Source organism: Pygoscelis adeliae, unplaced genomic scaffold, assembly GCF_000699105.1.
Source record: "Pygoscelis adeliae isolate BGI_AS28 unplaced genomic scaffold, ASM69910v1 Scaffold227, whole genome shotgun sequence".
Classification (NCBI taxonomy): Eukaryota; Metazoa; Chordata; class Aves; order Sphenisciformes; family Spheniscidae; genus Pygoscelis; species Pygoscelis adeliae.
In genome coordinates this window covers 3,318,499-3,340,317 of record NW_008825100.1, presented here as the reverse complement: position 1 = coordinate 3,340,317, position 21,819 = coordinate 3,318,499, and the positions used below count along the sequence as shown (strand labels likewise).

General features: G+C 42.5%; 1 protein-coding gene across 1 annotated transcript in view; it reads right to left on the bottom strand.

Moving 5' to 3' along the window:
- The window catches only part of SEMA5B (sema domain, seven thrombospondin repeats (type 1 and type 1-like), transmembrane domain (TM) and short cytoplasmic domain, (semaphorin) 5B), a 185,895-nt gene that overhangs the window by 96,872 nt on the left and 67,204 nt on the right, over positions 1–21,819 (bottom strand). The window contains exon 4 of the mRNA XM_009327140.1: positions 6,244–6,289. Coding sequence (XP_009325415.1) covers positions 6,244–6,289 — 46 coding nt within the window. The remainder of the gene's footprint in view (positions 1–6,243; positions 6,290–21,819) is intronic.

Here is a 21,819-nt window from a genome sequence, read left to right as displayed (position 1 = left end):
GAATGATAATCCTGACACTCCAAATAGATTGAGTAAATAAGTATCTTCAGCAAAGTTGGGCCAACTTCTGAGCACCCATGGATTTGCACTGTCATGCCAATGCCTGGCTTCCTCATGATTTTTGAAAGGATATTTTGGAAAATGGGAACGTCTCTGGCTCAAGGATGTTTCTGCAAGTAAATCTGAAATACCATACTTTTACCTCTTTTTATTGACAAAAACTCACAGCACTTTTTATAAAGGAGTGCTGTATCCTTATTTCGCACACAAGCAAACACCAGGCAGATAAACTGGGCAGATTAACTTTCCCTCAGGCGCCCGCAGGCAGAGCCAGCAGTACGAATTCAGGCCCTCCAAGCCCCATCTGGTGCCTACCCAGCATCTCTTGGGGATGTAAGATTTATCTATTATTTGTAAGTTTTCTGATGAGCGCCAGGGTTTTGTGAACATATTCTGAATCCTTAAAATTTCCCAGTGAAGTATTTTCACAAGGAAAGATTACTTGAGTGACAATTTGTGCTGTAAACTATATTACTCACTGCTCCCCGTTGGTTTTGTTTATCATATTTTATTCAGCTAAACAGAGAAAAACCAAGTTAAACTCTGCCACCTCTCCTCACACTTTCATACACTTGCAGAGCATGTTTCTCATCAGCACACATAAATGTGGCACTACTGAGCCCTAAATAAGTAGAAAATAATGCATTTAATGCTCAGTTTGATTCAAAGTGCAAAACATGAAACCTGTTCCATTTGTTGCTATGTGACATACTGAGGACTGATAGGCAAGTTTTATTATTATTAACTATATTTTGTTGATAGGTACTGTTGATTTACCAGTGATTATGCCACAGAGTTAAAGATCCCTCCAGAGACTAGCAGGGAGGGAAGTATGTCTCCAGGAGCAGCTGTGCAGTTTAAGAGCCTCATCTCTGTAGCAGGGATGTTTCTGCTTCTTAGATTAAGGGAAGAAAAACTGGAGTAACATTGCCCTTACCAGAAATGCACTGGATACATAGCTGCAGTTCATCTGCTACAGGACCGTACGGAAATGTTTTGTCCCTATTTTGGGTTTGAAAAAATACCCATTCCAAAGCCCCACGGTAGCAGCAGAAAAAAATTATTTTGATAAGCTTCATATCAAGCCTTAAGAGCTGATGCTGCTTAAGCACTCTGCTAGCTTTAAGCTTGGGTTTAAGTCAAGTCTTACGCCTCCAGTGGGATTGAGAAGTTCATCAAGTTATGCCCTACTGACTGGGTAACATTCTCTGAAGTGCCCACATGAATGTACGTGCTCTCGATTTATAAATTTGGAGCAAAATTTAAAAAGCAATTGAAGTAAGTTGTGTGTTTTGTAGCAGTTTCATGTTTTGCAGTGGGGTAACTGTAGATCTGTAATTGGAGATCTAGATTCTGGCAGCCCAAATGCTACTGGACAGTGCATAACTTCACAGGCAATCCACCAAATTCAGGGTTATGACTACTGGGGAACTAATAGACACTAACTCTGTCTCTGAACTTAGTCCTCACTCAATTTTTTTGTCCTCAGGAAAAAATATTAGGTTGTTAATTAAAGCATGTTTTAATCTCAAAATTTTGTGTCTTTCTTAACAGGCTAAATAATTTATGTCTTCCAAATAGTTTTGCAATAGTACACCCATTTATTCTTTCATATTCTGTTAAAATACAGTTGATTTTTAAGAAAGGAAATACATACATACTCTTTAAGTATTTTAAATACTATCAAGATAATATAACAAAACTGGTCAGCATACAAACTTCACAGGGCTAGTTAGAAACTTTTTCACAAGAGATCTTCTACTAAAAAAATAATTGAAATAAAAACATTTTGCAAAATCGTAACAGTTTCTATTAAACTTATCAGACAAGAGTCCAGAGGGGAACGTTGGATCCAGAGGGAAATTTTTGGTCACAAACATAAAGGAAAGGAAGGAAAGGAAAAAAGATGCCCCAAACAAACCGGGTCAATCACTTGAGATGAGAGAAATGCACATTCAAATCCTCTCAATGCTTCAGAAAATAACGACGCAGAATATTTGCATCCCAAGTAACCATGTGTCTATCTCCTTCTCTTTCAGATTTTACAAAGATGTCAAAAAGTCTTGTTTTCATCTCAATGCAAAATATCTTGGCATCGCAAAAAGGTTGGAAAAATCATTTCCCACTCTGTTCTATTGAGAAGTTTCAGGTAAAACCAGGGTGAACAGAGGGTAGGCACTGCACTGGGATTTATGAAATGCCTGCCAAGTAGCCTGCTTTTAATGCACACCAGAGAATAGCATTCCTTGCTAAGAAGTCCTAATCAGCATTGTGCATTTTTTAAAATTTGCTCAAAGACTTATGTTTTTAAAATGACCCTTCCACCTACTCTATTAATTACAAACTCCAGTATAAAATGGACTTTTCTATGGCCTCACTGTGAAAGCTGCAGATTAGGAAGTAACCTTGTTTCAAGCCCATGCATAAATTAAACAGCATGTGCTCCAAATGTACATTATTTTTAAAATGTGTTCCATAAAATGTCTAATATTTAGAGCTTACAATGCATACAAGAAGACCGTTTAAAGATGGAGATGAAACATGTTGCAGGGATTTTGTTTAAAAAGATGCTAAAAGATTAAGAACAGTAACCATTTAAAAATTATGTTTCTTGACTGCTGCAAGAATTTGAATGCTACATGCTAAAGTTTCCAAAATTAACAGCTGCTTTTGGATACCCCACCTGGGGCATCTGAAGATGCTGATTTTCAGAAATTCTTTAACAATGTGCCTCAATTTTGGCAAGAAAGACAGGCAGAAAAAATCACAAGTGATCCCCAAAATACCTTGGCCCCAATATCATTCTGGATATTGACATTCAGCAAAAAAAAAAAAATTAACCACCACCACCAAAGTTTCTCATGCAACTAAAACTCATTTGGTGAAAGGTTTCTCAGGTCCCGAATGGAATTTCTGAACACACATTTTAGAAAGGGGGGGGGGGGGCGAATCTCACAGAAGTTGGGACATTTTGTTCTGCGAAGCAGGAAACGAGTTTGTTTTGCTTCAGTTTCTGCTCCACTCCACTCACTAGTTCTCACGTAAAATCTCAGTGTTACAGTCTTGGAGAAACAACCTCAGCAGAACCAACAGAAAATTCAAAGTCAGGAGCAAACTTTGGTGCATGGTAGAGCAGCAGGGACAAAATATCTAGTTCTGGAGAAGGAATCCAAGACAAAGAGCTAAGAGCTAAGGAAGTAAAAGAAATGACCCCTTTATGAAAGCATCATATGGTCCAACAGCTGACACATCCTAAAATCTACCTCTCTTCCTCCCCTCCCCTGAAATCTCAACTGCTCTATAGGGTAATGGTATCTTTTTACACAGCTCTTATCCAGTAACTTGCCCACATAATGCTACATTTTGTCTTTTAGTCTACTGCAATTCCAAGACAATAACTTCCTATCCCAACAATGTGGAGTGGCTACATGATACTCCAGAGTGCTCTTTGCTGTGGAGATTACAAAATTAAGTTTATACTAATGGCAGTCCAACACAGATTCAGGAGTAATACCATAATTTTAGTGTCTGGAACTAAAGACTCCTAAAATGTATTTTCAGGAGTGATGGTTTCACAAAATGATCCTTGAAGTTGATGGAGAACTCTTGCTCATTTTAATTGATTTTGCATTGGGCTTAAATGAAAGGCATCCACAGTCATTCAACAGGTAGAAGGAAAAAGCACAGTCTTTTAAAGTCTGGGAGCTTAAAACCTTTCTAAAATCAGAGTGTAACAACATGGTTAACACCGGGTTTGTGATACACAGTATTCATAAAGGGGATTATAATCCAGAAAAAGAAGAATTTATTCCCATTGGAAAGCAATGAATAAAGTAATGCTGTGATGAAAAAAATTATGGCCTGCTCAATGGCAGGAAATATTCATTTTCTGGTTAAAGAATAGATAACTGTCAAGGAAAACATGCATTAGGTAGAGTGAGCTAGTAAATCTACCCATTACAGAATGAGAGACTAAAGTACTGAATTTGCTGTGCTAGCAAGCGGTGGCACAGGGATATTGCTCCTGCGAGATGCTGTTGCCACCCTTGCTGAAAAGGCAGTTAAGAGTCCTCTCCTTCGCAGGAACACCCTGGCCTCCTCTCCTTTCCATGACAGCTGTGGGGCTGAAATGTGCCCTTGCCTTTTTCCCACAGGGACAGTGCAGCCTAGGGATATAGCTGATTGCACAAGAACACTCAGTGAAAAACAGCTTTAAACTTCACCTAACCCTGCTGTAGAGAGGTATACTGCTCACACTGCCGGGCTTTGCCCCACAACCAGCATATCCTGCTGTCTCTGTAGACTGTGCTCCTCATGTTCTTGCCCTCACCTCATGGAAGTACAAATGCAAGGGAGCAGACATCTGTCAACACAATCCTGCACCTTGACGCAGATTTAGCACTGCTGGCAACCTGAAGAGTGAGTCCCATGAGCAGAAATAAATCAGACCACAATCTCAAGATGAAAAACTATCCCCAAATCAGGCCTGACAAGATCCACACTGTATTTTACTTACAAGCAAAGAGGAGATACAAAACAACCCAAATTAGCACTGTGATTACTTCTTAAACTGCACTCTCACCCCCCCATAGAACTAACTGCAAATTTCTTGCATTTCTTGTCTCATTTTCTGATTTGATCTTTAAAATTATGCACGGCGAAGGGAAGGTAGGAGGGGGTGCCTCTAAGCCCCGTCATGTGCTTTATGGAGACAAGCCAAGCAGCTACTTAGGCAACCATTAGGTCGAGAAACAATCGTTTCCATCATTCCCAACACGTGTGTCAACATAATTCCATGCTCTCTTTGTCATGCAAAAGTCTTGGCAAAGTGACCGGATACACCCAGAAAGCAGGAGCAAACTAAGCTCATTATGTTAACCGGAGATCCCACAGCATCCTCCAGTGCCATAGAAGGGACTTCCCATGTTTTGCAGTGTAGGAAAGGAAACTCGCTGCACTGAAAAGGGTCCAAGCCAAGCCTGACTTCAGAAGTGTATAAGGGAGATTCACAATTGGGTTTCGTGGAAGGGGATCCCTCGTCTGACAAGCACAAGAGGCTGTATCAGGCAGTGTGATAACAGGCATTGCAGAAGGTATGATACCTCACGTAACTACAGAGACTTCCTTCTCCTGTGTGCTCGCTGGAAGCCTTCCAGCCATGCTAATATGGCTCTGCAAAGGGAAACTCCTGCCAAATGGGAGTATCAGCTTCTCTAATTCTTCATTGTTGTCACTGGTAACTCCGGACTTTGTTTTCCTTTTAAAGGAAGATTCAATGCATTTTACAACCATTAAACATCTTTTCTTCTCTCCATCTATACTTGTAATTCCTACTAACAGCAAAAGGCTTGTGCACATGGGAATGGCTGGCAATATTAGTCTAATGGCTTCTTTGCCTGGTGAGGTACAGGAGGAAGGCCCTTTAGCCTGTCCGAAAAATGCTGAATACATCTTTGGTGCTCTAGCAACTGTAGAAGATGGTAATATCCCCGAGCATAGGCATTTATTTATTTAAAGATAAGCAGTTGGGGTTTTCACTAACAATTTTTGCTGCATCTTTCAATTCCAGATTCAGTGCAGTGGGAGGAAAGTCCTAATACTGCTGGATATTTGCAAGCCCTTTCAGACTTTAGCTGCTTTCCCTCCATCCTGCCATGGGTAACATACATTTTTCAACCCATTTTGTCTCATGAATGCTTGCAAGTCCAATCTTGGTTTTAGTAATGCATTCAGCAAAACACAGCTCCTCAGCAATCCATGTTCAGAAAGGCCAACAATGGCTAAAAATAAGGTTGGAAAAGAATAGTAAAAGCTTCTCCTACATGTTGCTGACATGTCCTCTAATGAAAGCCAAGGATTTCTATTGATTGTTGTGTTTAAGCCTGTATCAGTCATACTACATGTTTTGTTCCTTAAGATACCATATTTTTGGCAGATCCTGTTACCACCTAAACACTCAAGAATCAAGAGCAGAGACAGCTGTCCAAATGGGCAAGTGTAGAAGAGCCCTTCCCCCAGCATTATCATTGGAGTGGGAATAAGCATCTGGTTCTGACTTTGTCTTCTCCCTACTCCATCACTCTGGGCAAATTTACACTATACAGCCTTCAGAAAAAGTACATCAAATATTACAGAACATTCATTAGCAAGTCAAATAAACAAGAGAGTGAAAAGTGAACATACCTGAATAAGAGAAACGTTGTGTAGACTAAGTCTGAAGAGGTAGTTCCTGCATAAACAAGCAGAAAAATTACAAACCATTAGGCTACCAAAAGAAGGAAGGGAAAAGTTATAAAAGCAAGTAATAATTTTTGGTCATTCATTTCTATGGACAATGAGCTTTTCTTGGACTCCTCTCCACAGAATGCAAAAATAGTTATATGCTCCTTGCTCATCAGGGTCTTAGCGAACCTCATAACAAAGTTCTGAGCAGGTCTGGAGTAAAATATTCCAGAACTTATAATGAAGAACCACAATGAAATCCCAACAACACAGGGACTGTTTCCAAACACTCAAAGGACTTTGGTTGAAGTCCTGTATGGGCTGTGCTCATGTTTTTCTCTGCATTCTGAGAAAACTGGGGTTGGACAGAAGCCAGCTGGAGCAAAGCTGACTCCTGTAGTATGCTCCCCCCAAGCGTGTCCTTGTGGGCGCTCCCATTCAGAACTTTGTGGAAAAGGAAGAGAAGAGGACAGATACTTCTCAGCAGAATCTCTCTGCACAGAAAACCAGCAGGGAAATCAAGGCAGTGACTGCAGATATTCCCAATCGTCCTGTCATCACATCTCCACAGGCAAAGCGAGGGAATTCCTGACAGAAGTCACTGTAGCATGAGATACCACACATAAGCTGAGCTCCTATAACCCTCCTTCTGCATGTCCCTATCCCATCACAAATAGGAGGGAACACACATTTGCATAAACATCTATGGATGAAGCTTAGTTAACAGGATTTATCTCACATTTTTGCTTGCTAAGACAATGCAGTTACCAGGAATCAGCTGACATATTAAGCCATACGGACTTGATTGTGTGCTTGAGGGTTTTGGCCACATCTAACTTCATATTTTTGCATCCCATCTTCAGGGGGTCTGAAGAGCTGTGATCCTTTTCCAACATCCCTGTCACCACAATCTCCCAGAGAAGACACAACTATATTATACCAGGTGAACTATGTTTTTGGAGGTGGCTCTATTTAAATAGCAGTAAGTGCAGCTTTGATGATATAGCTTCATCCGCTCTAGAAGTGCCGGTATACAGACATTCCCCTACCTAGTAGAAAAGCAAGTTCCGGTCTTAGGTCAGTAAAGTCAGAGAAGTCAGTGGAAAGCTCCTATAATGATGAAAAAGTCATAAGGACTCTTCTGAAGAGCCTTGTTTAGGGTCCATAGTCAGCAGCACACTCCGCCCAAGCAAAGAAAGTTATTCAAACTTCAACATACGAGAAATTCATATTGGGTCACAACGACCACTACAAGGCTTGAGCAATTTTTCCTTCTTCTGTTATCTCTCACTTATATATCACCTAAGTCATAATCATAGAGTTGCCTGTATACCTTGTCCCAGTTCTATACATAAATCAAAAGGTCTCAACTGCTGCTGACTGTCAATAAAGAAGAATGGGAACAAAGATGATGGAGAACTCGGGAAGTCAAACTCCTAATACCAAATCTTCAGCCGATGTAGCTCTGATTTGGTCTCATTTGCACCATCCTATTCTATACTGAGACTGGTTACCCAGAGAAGAATGAGACCCATTAGCAACATTTGAACAAAATATATCAGTAATTATTATACCTCCTGTAAGCACGCAGAGAAGTACACACACACACACAAAATCTCCATCTTCTCTCCTAAGTCCTATCACTGGAGATCCAGCAGTTCTTTTGTACAGTCTGAAACCCTATTCTGTCTCAAAGGACTGCATACTTTCCCAAGTAATTTGTTATTAACTCTTTAGCATCAGCTACAGACTTAAATATTACGTCCTGCAGGTGAATGCAGCAGACCAGAGGCACTAAGCTTACATACAGCTAAAATTTGAAAATGCAGGTAAATTCTCATCCAGTGACTGATCTGACACTTAGAAAAGCACATGCTACTCTCACCAAAATATTAATGCAATTCCAGGACATAAGATATCATGGAATAAGCGTTCTCCTGGATAAGTTAAGCATGTCACTGGCCTCCAATCTTACAACACCCTAAGGAGAAATTCTCATAACTAGGGACTTGAACTTGCTATCCTGTTGTTAAGCATGCTATTTAAATGCATTGATTTTGGAAGCCTTATAATGCAGATTTCAGCTCCTTGTTTTAGTCTTGTAAAAAGCTAGACAGTTTGACTGAGTAATAAATTTTAATATTAGGGCTTTTTTCCTTGATAGCACTGCAGAGCAAATTCAACCAAAGTACCTTTAATGGAAGAGACGTATCTAAAGGACACAATTTTTGTTGCACTCAGCCAAAACAGATACAGACGGGAATAGTGTCCATTTAAATAAAGCCAGTCTCTGTCCTCTCAGTGACTGCTGTGTAGCACCTGGACAAGGCATTAGCGGTGAGATCACTCAGGTGGCGGACACCTAAACCAGGCAGGAACGTAGTACTAATGTGAATAGCACAATGATCTTCCAAAGGCTTCAGACTAACCTCAGCTCTCTAAGTCTGACCTTGTGGCTCTCTTACAGAAAGGAGGGTTTCCCTACCGTTTTCATCAGCTTGCCTCGCCTGGTGTCTGCCCAGCCACTGGCAGTTTCTTTTTGTTTGTTTGATCCTTCTCACATCTCATCAGCAGTAATACGAACACCGGTAGGCAGACCAGGCTATCAGAGACACCTCCAGACTCCAGTTGACCTGCCCAGCTAGAACTGACTAATCCTTAGTTAATAACATGCTCTTTTAACCATACTTGTTCTGTAAAGCTATACCAGGAGTAAAAAGCCAAGGGGAAAGATCTGCTGAATAAAACAGTGCCATTTTTATGAATTGCATTTTAACTGCAATTTCAGTCCAAGAATGAGCAAGGTCTCTGAATGACAGGCATGGTTTATTGTACCTAGAATTGCCCCATTTGTGTCCTTTTTTCTTCCTGTGTTTGAAGTTATGTCTGTTTAATACCTTGCTGAACTGTAATTTAAAGCAGCTGAAAAAGTAGGATTAAGAAATATATGAGAACACTGAGATCTCTGCATGAATGGATGAGGTGCCTTCTTGGTCTTTTTTTTTTCTCCCATTCTGTCTTGTAAGTGAATGTTGGCTAATTCCTTTCTCTCTTAAACGAAACCCATCTGGACTAGGCCAGAAGAGCGATTGCCTGGTGCAACCAGCTATTCTAATAACCTCCTTCTCCTGTATAAAAAGCTGGTGCACAAACTTGGAGGGATAGGACAACCTTCTTACTCACTTTCTGTCCTAAAAGGTCATGCAACTTCACTCCATGGTATTAAAACACAAGCTTTGTTTCATCCCAGAGTTGGCTGCATTTCAGCCTTCATCTCCAGAGCAAGCGACTACACTCCTCTAAGTACTCTGGGACAAATGGTATTATACACATTAAAAGGTGCCTCAAACTGCTAATTATTATTACTACTAACCTTATTATTCATGAACATCAGTGCATTTCTGAAAACGCCCACGTTAAACAGTAATACCCTGAAGTCTCAGCCAAGACTGTGGTTTTGTTGCATCAAGACACAGAGTGGGTTGACGGTGGTTCCTCGGGAGACTGATTGACAGCAGATGCCTATTTAAGCAACCTGAGGGTGTCTATCTTTGTCACCTCTGATTGCAGGGGGATATTATCCCCCAGCTCAGATACATGAAGTCAGCTGCTGTAAACACCCTCCTGCTCCATACAATCTAGTCTTGAAGAATTTGCCGTGTAAATATATACAGCAGAGTGAAAAAGAGACATCGTTCTCATTTAAATTTAAAGTACAGATTGAGCAACTTAGCCAACATCACAGAGCATATCTGCAGCACAACCAGGAGCTGATCTCCTGGTCCCTTAGTCTATGCCCTGGTTCGGAGAATAACTTGCCCCCAAAGTTGGGGCACAGCATGTAAACCTGTGCTGAAGTGCCATTTACACTCACGGAAATTGGGTAGATGTCGAATTGCTCTCCCGAACTCGGCCCTCTATGCTAGCCTGTGTATGAACAGAGCCAAGCTGCAGTATAAATCCTGTAGATAAAAGTATTTGTTAATTGGCTTCGTAATTTGTATTTGGCTGCCTTGTAAAATGATTAAGTGCTCACTGTGCCTGGTACCACAAAGCATACGTACCAGAACAGCAGGAGAGCAGCTGAGAAAGGATGGAAGAATATATCCACTTAAATCTGCTTGCCATGACATTCCCAAGTCAAAGCTGCTTATTAAGTGTTTATTTCATGCAGCCAAGTGCACCTTGGATGAACTTTGTAACATGATGCCCATGCACTTGTTCACACATTGCCTGGCCTTGAAACAACTTATAGTGAAGGCAAAGTACTTCATCTACAACGCCACTGAGCAACAGAGCTACAAGACAAATTAAGCCTTTCCAATGGGAAGCCACATAACAAGAGTGCTTGAATCATAGCAGAGACCCTTCCTCTCAGGAGTTCTGAAATTATAAGGGTTGCAACATGCTTCAGACACTCATTCAGGCCTCTTTTTTAGTGCCTTTTTTCAGGCACTACATCTGTCAGCACCGTGCTCGCTGATTAAAAGGTGCTTCTTTCTAATTAAAAGAGGCTTTTCAGTTCTGCTGTGGTAGGTCAGGAGGAACATCCCTGCAGTCGATGGAGTGCACAGGTGTAAATGAAAGGCTACTCTAGCTTCAGATTCTTTTTTCTATTTAAATGAGCAAGGTTTGTTCACATCTCCCAACTCTGTCCCCCTCCACACACACCAAGCAGATAAGATAACCCCTCTGTGCTTCAGAACAACCCCTACTAGCAAATCCTAATGCCGACCACCACTAGAAGCTCTCAGGACTTTGACACGCACACAAAGACCAACAATATACTGCCTTATCTCAGCTGGTCTGTATCACTACAAGACATGTACACCTGCTCGCATGTTGCTACTTGCCTGCACCTTATGGTAGACGTGAGAAGCTCACCCCTCCCTCATTACAGGGCAGGCTATCTCAAGACCCCTCTCTTTGTATGCAGACAATTACCCTGCAAGTAGAAACAAAGCCAACAGAAGCTGATAATAATGTTTGATCATGCAAAAAAAAATACATTTAGGGAACACTGAAGAGAACTGAGTGAAGTCGCTCTCCCTTTTGGGGGCTATTATTACACTGAAACAGGCATCTAACACAGCCCAGGTGAGATACTGGAAACTCAAGTAAGCTCATGGTGCTCTGGGAAGGCGTTCCCTGCACTTGAATAGAATAGAATAGAATAGAATAGAACAGAACAGAACAGAATAGAATAGAATAGAACAGAATAGAATATTTCAGTTGGAAGGACCTGCAACGATCATCCAGTCCAACTGCCTGACCACTTCAGGGCTGACCAAAAGTTAAAGCATGTTGTTAAGGGCATTGTCCAAACGCCTCTTAAACACTGACAGGCTTGGGGCATCGACCATCTCTCTAGGAAGCCTGTTCCAGTGTTTGACCACCCTTTCGGTAAAGAAATGCTTCCTCATGTCCAGTCTAAACCTCCCCTGGCACAGCTCTGAACCATTCCCACGCGTCCTGTCACTGGATCCCAGGGAGAAGAGATCAGCACCTCCCATTCCACAATCCCCTCCCTTGCAGGGATTGTGCTGCAATCACGAGCCAGGTCTGCAAGAAGGACTCACAACTGTCACAGCATAGATAATAAGAAAAATAATTAACAGAACAGGGTCCTTTGGGCGATATGAAACAAGACACAGAATTATGCATGTGACAAACCTAATGCTCCCTTCTGGCGCTCCTGGAAGCCACGTGCTGGGGCTGAGCCTTGGGCTAGGAGCCAGCAACTCCTGTCAGCTCTTCCTATCTTTGCTCCTGGAGGCCTTAGATATACTTTGTACTTCCACAGTACATGACAAACACAGCTTAGTCATGCTTCACGACTCCCTGGGAGCTGGTTAGTATCATTCCCCCCTTATACTAATGGAGAAAATGAGCCAGAGAAAGGTTAAATGGCCTTCTCCAAAGCACACAGCAAGTCAGTGATGGAATCGAGATCAGACCCCAGGGCTCTTGGCTACCAAATCTCATGCTAGATTAATGCACAGTGCCTCTACGCAGGTCCAGCTGTGGCTGAACTTCTCAGATGGTTATCCACATTTCTGAACTAGCCAACCATCCCTAGAAACCCAGCTCCTGAAGAATGATTCTGGCCTTTGCTCTCAGAAGGAGTTAATTACATGCCTGCTCCAGAGTGCGATGTGACGATCCGTTTGCAGCTGTTACTCCAGTGATTCATTTGAAGGGCCTGGCATACACATGCTGGAGAAAAGGTGGAGAGCCAGCATCTCCCTTACAAGCTGGATCCATATTCACCAGTAATTTTGTTTCTATTGAAGAAAAACTTGTCCGGTACATCATTCTTCCTTAAAAATCAATAGATGTTCAACAGAGAGCCATACTAAATGGCATACAGTAATATGATGCAGTTGCTGTATGAGCAATTGCTTTTCCCAAAGCAACATTTCTCAGTGATAAATCCAGCCAGAGCTAGAGGAGCATCCTCTTAGAAGAGGCTCCTTATGCAAGCAGCATATCATTCTGATTAAGCAGCTTCCAAATTAAGGCAGGGTCGCAGCTACTGTTTCTGGGTCCCAGTTAAGTACTTCTCAGTGGAAACAAGGATGAAAATCAAATCCTCTATGTTCCAGTCAATGGAGGAGAACTACCATCAGCTTTAATGGCAAGCTGACTCTGGTGTCTCTGGCCCTTCTCTTTCCCCAAGGCAGGAGAGGAACAGCCTCGCTCCAATGTGATCCCACCTCCTTGGGGGTGACAGTGTTTGCCATGCTCCTGACACACCTTGAACCAGCTGTTTTCTAGAGGGTAGCCGTATGTACACACTTCAGAGAACTGGCAATGGGATTTTTTTTGTAATATTGTTTGAACATATTTATAAAACATGGGCCAATTTCCATATTTTTTTGTTACATTTCCCTCCCTCTGTTTCACTAGATGAGTTTCTTCAACCTCGGAGATGGAAACTGAGCCAAATTTTCAAAACTCGTGTGTGGGTTTGTTCCTATTTTCCTGGAAGAGTGAGTCCATCTCTCAGACCATCACATACTATCCCACATGCCACCTCAAGTCTCTCTTGACATGCAACTGACAGCTCTTCTCTCCCCCTCTCATCCAGTTGGCAGAGTCACAGAGCACTTACAGCACCTTGATATGGCCCATAGCCACGCAGGGACCTTTGATCTCCTGTTTGCCCATCACTTTTAGTTGTGCTTTCATAAGCCAAACTGTAAAATTCCTCTTCTTCTGATGCACTGATTCGTTCAAATATTCCTTGGCAGCCCCCCCACCTGCCTACTTAGGCTGATAAACATGCTCAGTTCTGTCAGGCTTTCCTCAAACTCTGGATGAGTTCAACATGACTTGTATGCAAATACCAATAGAGTTGGCTGGTGAGCTTAAGTTATTGCCAACCAATCCCTTCTCTCTGCTGTGGTTTTTATACCTTTGCAGTGGCACAGAACAGTAGGTTTAGCACCTAAACATCTGGATATAAAGTGATATGCAAGTCACTATGGTGAGCCCTGCCATATAAAACTGACATATCACCAACTTAACCAGAGCAAGAGAGAGTATTTTCAGGAAAAGGAGACCGCTCTGCAGCCCCATCCTGTGATGCTCTAAAACACATGAGGTCCAAGCCTCCGAGGCTTTTGCCAAAATATCCTGACGTTCTGTTTGCTCGCACCCCACTCTCTGAAATACAATCTTCAAACTTAATTATCCTCAGTGTGTTACTAAAGCAAGTGAGTCTCTCATGGGTAGCTGCTTTTGTGATAGGGTATCACCAATTTTCATTTTATCTAGAATATGAGATATTTTTCCAGTCAGGCCTGCAATTAGCTGTGTAAGGAAGCTTCCTATCAGCCTGCGCTGCACCAAGATTGCCTTTCACGCAGCACTGGCTGTGCAGGCACTGGCCATGAGTCAGCCGACAGCCTGGTTCCTCCGACGATGGGCACCTCCTCCGGCAGTGCACAGACTGCCACGCCAGAGAGTTCATTTGCAGAGAGGTAGATGGTACTGCCTTGCAGGCCATTTGAAGGACCAACTGTTTTCTCTGCCAACAAACATGACAGACCAGAGACTGTCATTGCCTCACCCTCTTCTCCACATACAACACCTGGGGCAAAGCTGTCTCTCTGCTTTCCTACAGCTGTGGCTTCTTCTGTGCATTGGTCCAGCCCAGCAACCTGACAGTGCTGCAGCATAGCATTTTATTTGATTTATTTATTCTGAGTTAACTAAAATACAAATTCTGTGCTCGAGCAAATGCACAAATTTTAACTAAGAAAAAGGAAAATTACATTTTGAACAAAATTTGGGCCAGGCTCCAAAGTTCCCAGAATCCCATAATTACAAAAATTCTCCTTCTGTCCTTTCCTGTCCGCACCTCTTACCCTCCTCCCCAAGGGGTATGGGTTAGGGACAGCACAGATTTGGGGTATGACAAATTCAGACTCCTTGCAGACCAGCAGAGGAAAGCAAACTCTATAGGTAAGAACCAGACACCCCGGTGGGGCTTCACCCCTCCACACTTATGCAAGAGCTGAGCTGACTTCACCTGGCACAGTATCAGAGAGGAAAATTTCCCTCTGAACTATCCCAGGCTCAACCAGAGAGGTTTAAACCCACACTTTAAATCACACTTTTGTTCCCTGTGCAAAGAAACTGTGCACCCCCAGTTATGGATTTAACTAGCTGCAATGTCTAATCACAGGTTTCTCACCTCACCATATTCTTTACCATGCAGGTCAGGCAGCTTATTTAAAAAACATCAGTAGTCCTTTGAAAGTTTCTGTTAATGTCAGAGACTGGTTCTCCCTTTTTTTCTCACATCACCATGTTATCTGCCCCCCTCCAGCCCCTGATACAAGGATGCAACTTTAATTAGAGCATTCTTTTGTCTGATAGGAAAAATCACAGTGAGAAAGGATGGTATTTGTTTTTCCAGGTTTCTCTGCAGCAGCGCTTTCAGCTACCCTCCTGCGATCTAGATATAATCAAAAACATTATCATGCTCTTTGCTTGCTCACGTCCTCATTAATACCTCAACTGGCAAGGTAATTTCTCAGCCAAACGTGACTTAGTAGGGGGTAAAGCTGGCGTAAGACAGTGCGATACTACTGTGAGCCATCAGAAATGGCAGTAACTCAGCTCAGTCATTTTGTCTCAGAAAAGTATTGAGTCAAATCCTGTAGTCAGGGACAAACGGCATGTCATTCCTGGCTGATAACAGGACAAGCCTGTGGACTATTTAACCTTTGGCTATGCCCATGTGGTTGTGGCCAATGTTGACTTGTTTGCATGTTAGTCTCTCCATGCTATATGAGATTTGACTTTTTCAGCTATGCTGAAGTCCCACTGTCCCGGTGTAAGTGTATGGGACACACAGACTTTCATGAGCATTTTAAGACTTACGTCTTTGGAGATGCAAGGCTGAGAGCAAGGGATTAAACTACCAGGTGGAAATACAACAGTAAAGGGTCCAAATCCCACCTCTGCCACAGGTTTTCTGTGAGTCCATAGAAGAGCTTTGGCTATGTCCACATTAGCCAAGTGCAGAGACCTCTGAGGTTGTGCAGACTTTGACAGGTACCTTCAGAAAGCATAGTCTCGCTGCAGCAGTAGCTGTGTTAGGTGCAGCACTGCACTACCTTTCAGATATACTATAAACTCACATGTCTCAGCATCACAGCCTTTTCACAGGGCAGGCTTGCTCTTAATCCTTCTGGGCCTTGGATTCCCATCTATAGTGTGAAATTATTAGTGCTTTCCTGCCTCACAGAAGCCCTGGGAGGATAAATCTTGGTGAGGGGCCCTGGTCATTTGACAACAGAAAGTATTCTTGACAGAGTTTAGACCCACCACTGATACTCTAAATCTGTGGATCAACTCTGACCCAACTTCTGCCACTGAATTTCCTGGTTTGCAAAATGCTTTTTGCCCAGGCAACATAATCTGCAGAGACTTATTCTCTTCAGGGTTCAGTGGCAGTCCAGATCTGGACAGGATTGAAGGTGCCCAAGGGTAAGAGTGATATTTTCCAAGCAGCACAGGTTTTGAGAGCTTTACTGCAGTGCTCTGGAGCTTTCTGCCAAGCAGGCAGGGAAGAGTCTATGTTCAGCCAGAAATCTGCATGAAATCTGGTGTCTGACAGACTAATCTATCATACACTGGAGACTTTCAATAAACTCAGGGTGCCAAACCTGCTGGTTGAGGGTCCTAGTGTATATTTACAATTTGCCGTATTTCTGCAAGCTGCAACTTGAAGCAACTCTTTTGGGACATCAGTCACTCCATTCAGTCTTCAGCTCCTAAGCCTGCATGATCCAGAGTTGTTTTAATGCTTATACAGCCAGGCGCAATAATAACCAGGAAGGGTTGCGCCCAGGCTGCTGTGCTCCCCCTAAAACAACCTTTGTAAGTTTATATAGCACCTTCCCTGCTCCCCAAACTAACCATATCTCTTTCCTTGCACCTACCTACTTGGTATTAACAGGCACATTCAGTTCAGCTCTAGAATCATAGAATCATTAAGGTTGTAAAAGACCTCTAAGATCATCAAGTCCAACCGTCAACCCAACACCACCATGCCCACTAAACCATATCCCTAAGTGCCTCATCTACCCGTCTTTTAAATACTTCCAGGGATGGTGACTCAACCACTTCCCTGGGCAGCCTGTTCCAATGTTTAACCACTCTTTCAGTAAAGACATTTTTCCTCATGTCCAAAATCAAGTATGAAAATCACCCCCATCAAAGCATCCAGACTTGCACCACCAGCAGCTTAGTAGGTTTACACTTATTGCAGAGAAGTCTGGCAGTCCAGAATGACGTGCACTTTACTTGCCAGTTTTGAGTCTGTTGATGCAGCCTTTGCTCACTACCCTCTACCTCCAGGCTCTTCTTGGTAATGACTATTTGTGACAAGGGCTCCTGAGCTGCAGTTCCCATGTGACAGCCATGAGACACGATCCTTTCCCATCTCCTGATGGAGCTGACAGTGCCCTTGGCAGGCAAAACTATGAGGACTTCTGGTCATGATGCTTTCTGGCTGGTTTTCTACAGTAACACCTCCACTCACTGCAAATGGCCAACCCTTGTAGCCATGCCTCTCACATCCGCAGTCCCAGCAGGCTACTGCCCCGAGCTGACACCCCCAGAGTTTCCTTCTGGGAAAAGTCAAATGTTTCCCTTAGGGCTTCCCAGTCACTCTCTGTGCAGCCATTTGTTTGAGTATCATCCTCCTGTTGTCCAAGCTGTTTCCCTTCAGCTTGCTGTCGTGCCAGATTGTCACACGGTGTCTCAACCATCCTCCTTTAAATCTTTTATGTTCTCCTCGTCAGGGAGCTCTTCTGAAGCGTGCTTTTTGGCTTGACTCCAAGCAGGGTCTTTCATATCACCATTTGTTTACTGGCTCCTGTCTCTGCCCAGCCAGTAATGATATAGTCTCAAGGAGTACGTCTCCTCGAGAGGGTGGGATGTCACAGCTACACACTGTACTTCCTCCACAAAACTCACCCTCCCTGGGGATTAGGCACCCTGCCTACAGCACAGGTGAGAGAGCAGAGCACTGCTTCTCGAACATGCAGGTGAAATCACTGCTGCAGGGATGGGAGAAGACTGGCATGTGTCTGCTATGGATGGGGAAGGGAAGGAGGGAGGCGAAAGGGCAAAGGAAGAACATGGGAGAGTTGAGCTGGGACATCCTGTAGGAATGGGGATGGAGGCTTCCTCTTGCCCCACCACCATCACCTCCGGCATCCCCATCGCAGCACGGGCACACTGGCATAGGCAAAGGATCTGAGGCTGTCTGGCTGCCAGGCAGGCTGCTGCTCTCTCCATGGTTTCTGACAGCATCTAGATCTGACCTTGAGCTACAGCAAGCAGATACCATCAATTCAAACAGTTGCATCTTTTAAGTCACCACTTTTTAACACAGGTCTCTTTTGCTTGCCCATCGAGTTAGGAAATTCAGCTTATATCCTTTGTTAAGCCATTTGTTATACAGCAGCTCATTCAAGCTGTTCTTCCCAGTCCATTCACCAGCTGTACTACTGACAAAAGAGCAGTGTCCCAGTCTCCTAGCCTTTGTTCTGGTACCAGAATTATCTCCTCTGTAGCTCTTCTGCCGTGGCGGTATAGGTACAACTTGTGTCTATAATTCAAAACGATAGCTCATTATGTGACACTAATCTGTGAGAAACTGCCACCCATTTCCTCACCATTACTCTTTGATTTCAGATGTTTAGGTAGAGCAAATAGTCCCTCAGTTAATAAAAGCAAACTGCTCACTAGGAATGCTGTTAAATTTGAAATCTAATAATGGGAAAGAGATTGAAAGTAAAGACAATAAGCATTCCAGATCATGCTATTAGAGAGGGATGGAAGTTTCTACATAGTCAAGGCTGCAATCAGTTTCCATTTCAGCTCCTTTATTGGCTTTGACTTGGAAGGTTTCTCCGGTCTGAAAAATTCAAGGCTTATTCTTGATGAAAAGAAGAAAGTGTTTTGCGAAAAAGCAGGACAATTGGACAAAAATGGCATTACTGATAGCTAGCACAGAAAAAGCAGGATTCAAGTTCCCAAAATCATCAGTTTTTTAATGCACGGGGGGATTTATGTCTCTTGTTTTTTGAGCTGTTCAGATCATATTTTCAAGTTTTTTCTCAGTAATAATGAGGTCTAGAAAATTGTTTTTCCTCCCATTAAAATAAGCTCAAATAGTAATCACATGCACTCAAGAGCTTAAAAAAGCAGCAAATATTTCAAAACAATCACTCATTCACGGAAGAAAAACAGTACATTAAAATACTAACACTACATTTAAAGCAAGACAAAACATGCAAACTATGAGTCAAAATGAAGGTTATGAATTTTTGAAATGTGGGTTTTTATACTTAATGAAATGTGGCTCATAATACGGGTAGTGTGAGATTTACAATATTCTAAACTATTCATATCTTTACTTGCAAGTGTTTGGATTTTACAAATGATGTGACAAGTAAATACGTTGCTTAGAAACCATGGTGGGCTTTTGAAACTAATTCTTTTGTTTCTGGGATTTTGACTTGGCAGGTGTTTGGTGCAGTGGAGTTATCAAACTCCTCTGGTTTGCACTCAGACAGTACCAGTCATTTGGGGAGGGCTCTCAGATAAGGATAAAGCTTAAAAATCTGAGGCTCGTGTTATTCCAGCTCCCTGTCTGCATGGCATGCCCTCAATACCTCTTACAGTTTCAGTCACGCTGTGTCCAATTCTTGAAACCAAAAACCCTTGTGAGCCCCAGGATCTTCCTTTCTTCTAGGAAGCATTTTCTGTGAAGCTTTGAAACACAGGATGAACTAAGCCAAAGAGATGCTGCGGTGAGGTCATACTGCTTTTAAATAGAGACAGAAAGAACTAGTCTGAAATAATTTATAACGCTATCATCTAAGAGAATTATGTTAAGCAGGAAATTGAGAAGTGGGAGTACTTATAAACTCCACCCTGATCCCAAACTCCTTCCACGACCCCAGAATAGCTGGCATTACTACTAATATGATCTACAGTAGCACATTTAAACATGGTTAACATTTAAATTTAGGTTTCATAAATTACACCCTGTAGAGATGGATAGAGACAGCTCCTATCTCTTTGAGGTATTTTTTCATTTGCAAATTCAAGCAGATGGTGCACGAGCAACTAATGACTCAAAAAATCACCCCTAAAAATAGTCCAGAACAAGGTGTGGATTTATCAAGGAAGGAGGGAACAGAAAAAGCTTTACTTCCCGTTCCCATTTCTCTGGCACAGCTCCAGGAGCTCAGCGCACCCAGAGCTGTGCAGCACCGAGGACCCCATCCATACCCCCATATTCATGCACCTCTCCCTGTCACCTCGCACAGGGAATAAGATGGTGAAGATGGAAAGGGCTCAGCACTCCCCACTTTCCCCACACTAAGCCTGTATCCAACCCAAAAAAAACCCCCTGGGAAATTACATCTCCATTAACTCTCTCAAGAATTGCTCAGCAGAGCCATGTGGCACCATCGAAACCTTCAGTCTCCCAGTCAGGTGGGTAGTGCTTCATGAAAACTGATTTTTCCAAGCAAATTCTATGAAGACTTGTTACTGCTTCCTTATGAGGCAATACACTGCAATATATTGTACCTCCAGCGGGAAGCCAAGTTTGCTGTCATTCCCCTGTTTATAATGATATTGAAGCCTCATGTCTCACCACACTTGTACAAACTCTTGCAGAGACAGACACTCCCTCCAGGATGTGTCGCTGGGGCTTGAGCAGGGGTGAAGCGTGTCAGCGTTAGCAGCATCTGCGCGGGGGGAAACCTGCTGTGCAGCCGAATTATGTAGACCATAAATTCCTCAGAGCAACATGCCTGTGTTTGTGCAATGCCTGGCAGAAGGCACTGTTCATGGCCATCCCCAAAGCAATGCCGTTCTGAAGTAATAAATATTAATAATTGCTGGTTAAAAATTCCAGCACAGGTAAAGCTGCGGCTTGAAAAGTAAAATGTTTCTGTATGAAAAGCAGGGGGGCCTCTGGCAATTTGAACAGCTACAGGAAGGTAAGTGTTATTATTTACTGCACAAATACACACAGAAAATGTATATTAAATCACACTTCACTTGTCTCTGTGGAACAAAAAACTCTCCCTCTGCTACACATCTTGCTCCTTTCTCTTGTTCATATCATGAGTTCTTCCAGCTCTGCTCCTCACCTCCCTCTCCTTTAATGCTGAATAATCTGGGAAGAAAGCAGTCTCTTCCTCCATTTTCATTAATAGTAGAGACTGCTACCACAATGTTAATCTGATTCTAAATGTTATACTTAAACTGATTTGTTAGACCATGCTTAGTCTTTTCTTTTTGGGTTGTCTTATCTGTTTATTATGCCATAAAAAACAGTTGCTGTTGGGGCTCATGATTCAACCATTCCTGACGTATATTATTTCACTGAACCATAGTTCTTTTCCCTGTGACAAATGCAGCTCTAAATTTGTTAGAGCTTGCCTATGCTTATCTTGTGCGTTTCCACCCTCCCCTTATGGCATCCTAAATAAAAATAATGTTTAAAAATAAAGGAAAATATATGTTAATTATATACAATGGGCCAGAACAACAGAGTTGCACCAAAATGCATTAAGTGAGGATCTGGCTATATCAGCAAGATGAAGCGAACAGGTTGTGGAGTGAATTCTAAGAGAGAAGAAAGCAATCATTTACATGGCCACTACAACTTATGCAAAGGTGCGTAGATGAACCTGGTACAGAGGGAAAGTCTGGCCATGGCAAATAAACCATAAAGTCAAATACTGTGCTGGCACAGGGATGGTGCAAAATGATTGACTATAACTCTTCTAACATTCACGATACCGAGGGAGATGCCAGCATTCTGCTTCATTAACCAGTCATTTTGATTGCATCTTTTTTTTTTTTTAATTCTAGTAATTTTCTCTTCTTTGCAATTATACTAGGAATCTATATCCCTCTACATAAATTATAGCTTTCTTTTTGAGGGGGACACTGACCACATAAGCTGGAAACACACTGTCCTCTGCA